The following is a 2,935-nucleotide window of genomic DNA, read 5'->3' as shown; positions in this document are numbered from 1 at the left end:
CTGGACCCTGCCTTCAGAGTCCCTGCCAGCCCCAGGAACCCCTGCCCCACCTGCTGAAACCGGTCCCCACATTCCCAGCACCTCACCCCTCACCCGGAGGGCTCCTCGCCACGTTCCCATGGGGGTCCCACCCCACCCCGGGGAATCCCAACGCCCACCCGGGGGGCTCCCCGCGCCCGCCGTGGGGCCCGAACAGAGCCCGGAACGCCGGAGCGCGGCCGCGGGGGCCGGGCCGGGCCGTGTTGCCGGGCACTCCCCCTGCCCCGGAAGTCCCGCGCTCCCGGAAGTCGCGCTGCCCTCTCGGTCTCTTTCCGCCGCCATCTTGGACCCCGCTCCCCGCACAGTGAGTCCCGCGGCACCATCCGCCGCCATCCGCCGCCATCAGCCGCTTAGGGCGCCGCTCACCGCTAGCGGGACGAGCGGGTGGCCGGGAGGACCCGGTTGAGGCCATCGATGGGGTCGTGGGCGCGCCGGGCAGGGCAGAGGGGGCGGCCCCGCGCACCGGCGGGGGGTGGGGGGGAGGAGGCGGCCTAGGCCCAGGACCGGCACCGGCACCGGGCTCGGGCTCTGCCGTGCGGTCGAGTTGTCTTGGTAGATTTTCCCGGGCGTGGGAGGCGCGCGGTGTCCGAGCGGGGTGGGAAGGACGAGTTAGCGGTGGTCGCCCCCGGGCTGTCCCGGAGCCCCGGCGAGCCCGGGCCTGTCGGTTTGTCCATTCCCGTAGAAATGCCCGGCGAAGCCACAGAAACCGTCCCGGCCACGGAGCAGGAGCTGCCGCAGCCGCAGGCGGAGACAGGTGAGGCCGGGGGGTGCTCGGGGGCGGTTTTGGGGGTGATTCCCGGGATCCCCCCGCCTGCCGGGATCTGCGGGAGGGAGCGGGCGGCTGCCGCGTCCCGGGGAGGGTGGGCCGGGGCTCTCCCGGTGGCAGCGGGGGTTGTGTGACCCCGGCTCGAGTCTTGTCACCTCCTCCGCGGTGGTTTTGGGGTGTCCGTGTCCTCGTGCTGTGGCCAAAACAAACCGGGCCGGTTCTGTGGTTTTCCACCCAAAACACGCGGATTATCCCGCGGGGAACGTGACCGGAGTCACGGGAGCGGGGACCCCTCGTGTCCCGAAGTCCCGGGGATGGCTCGGAGCCTGCTTTGGGTGGTCCCTGCTTACGGGGGGCAGTGGGAGGGAAGCGGCTGTGGCCAGGCCGGGCTGTTGGATTTGGGGGCCCGTCCCATTGGATTTGGGGGATCTTCCTGCTGGATTCGGCGGTTTCCCATTGGAATTTGGGTCTGCTCCATGACTGGGTGTTGTTACCCCATCTGAGGGGGCCGTTCAGGGCACGAGGGTGATTCAGGGCTCTCCTGTTGGATTTGGGGGTCTCCCCAGTTGGAGTTGGGAGTCTTGCCGTGGATTTGGTGATTTGCCGTTGTTTTTGAGGGTCTCCTCCACTGGATTTGAGTGTCTGCCCCGTTGGATTTGGGGGTCTCTCACTGAATTTTGGGGGTCTGCCCTGTTGGATTTGGGGTCTGTCCTTTCGGATTTGAGGGTATTTAATTGAATTTTGGGGGTCTGCACTGTTAGATTTGGGGGTCTTCCATTGGATTTGGGGTCTGTCCTTTTGGATTTGGGGGTCTCTCACTGAATTTTGTGGGTCTGCCCTGTTGGATTTGGTGTCTGTCCTTTTGGATTTGAGGGTCTTTCATTGAATTTTGGGGGTCTGCACCGTTGGATTTGGGGGTCTTCCATTGGATTTGGGGTCTGTCCTTTTGGATTTGGGGGTCTCTCACTGAATTTTGTAGGTCTGCCCTGTTGGATTTGGTGTCTGTCCTTTTGGATTTGAGGGTCTTTCATTGAATTTTGGGGGTCTGCACTGTTGGATTTCGTGTCTGTCCTTTTGGATTTGAGGGTCTTTCNGGATGGGGTTTGGGGTAAAGGGATGGGGTTTGGGGTCAGGGATGGGGTTTGGGGTTCAAGGCTGTGGTTTTGGGGTTTAGGGTTTGGGTTTGGGGGATTAGGATCAGGGTTTGGGGTGTCATGGTTGGGGTCTGGAGCTCAGGGTTGGAGTTTTGGGGTCCCCAGCACCCACTCCTGCTCCTGCCCACTCCCCAAATCCTCCAGACTATAGGAAGACAAGCCTGGCCCCTTACGTGAAGGTCTTCGAGCAGTTTGTGGAGGGGATGGAGAGCGCCCGGCGGGGAGAGCGGATCCGTCGGAGCGGTGAGTGCCCCCAAAAAGGACCCCAAGTGGGGTCTTCTGGCTCTGATAACGGATTTAGGGGTCTCCTGTTGGATTTGGGGGTCTTTCATTGAATTTTGGGGGTCTGCACCGTTGGATTTGGGATCTGTCCTTTTGGATTTGGGGGTCTTTCATTGAATTTTGGGTTGGATTTGGGGGTCTCCCATTGGATTTGGGGTCTGTCCCACTGGATCTGGGACCACGAGGAGGGAGCTGAGTGATGGCTGTTGCTGTGACAGCTTTCCTTTGTCTGGAAAAAACTTCCCATTTCTCCTCTTTGCAGATCTGCAAGGAGATTTCTGAGGCCTTGACGCTGAGGGATCCACTGCCAGTGTCATGTCTTTGTCATTGTCACCTCTGCTGGCCATGGGGGTCCCGGTGCCTCAGAGCAGCCAAACCTCACGGCCTCCCTGCCCCTTCCCCAGTTTTTGTACTTTTTGTACTGTTTTCTACGCAAATACCATTAAATGTTTCTGGTCACCCGTGTGCTGTGAGCAGGATGGGCTGAGGGGGGTGAGGGTCCCCTCCCTGTGGGGAGGAGCTGGGGAAAGGGGTCCTTGCCCTGTGGTGTGGGGTCACTGCCCTGGACACTGCCCTGACCCCCTAACCCTGCCTGGACCCCTGCCCTCACCCCCTAACCCTGCCCTGACCCCCTGACCCTGCCTGGACCCCTGCCCTGACCCCCTAACCCTGCCTGGACCCCCTGACCCTGCCC

General features: G+C 62.3%; 1 protein-coding gene across 1 annotated transcript in view; it reads left to right on the top strand.

Moving 5' to 3' along the window:
- Window positions 1-247: 247 nt before the first annotated feature.
- The window catches only part of NACA (nascent polypeptide associated complex subunit alpha), a 20,909-nt gene continuing 18,221 nt past the window's right edge, over window positions 248-2,935 (top strand). Inside the window, exons 1-2 of the mRNA XM_015615689.2 lie at window positions 248-343; window positions 722-793. Coding sequence (XP_015471175.1) covers window positions 724-793 — 70 coding nt within the window. The 5' untranslated portion in view covers window positions 248-343; window positions 722-723. The remainder of the gene's footprint in view (window positions 344-721; window positions 794-2,935) is intronic.

The sequence above is a fragment of the Parus major genome, unplaced genomic scaffold, assembly GCF_001522545.3.
Source record: "Parus major isolate Abel unplaced genomic scaffold, Parus_major1.1 Scaffold220, whole genome shotgun sequence".
Taxonomy (NCBI): domain Eukaryota; kingdom Metazoa; phylum Chordata; class Aves; order Passeriformes; family Paridae; genus Parus; species Parus major.
The sequence above is the reverse complement of the archived record's forward strand: the minus strand, read 5'-3'. Positions and strand labels throughout refer to the sequence as shown.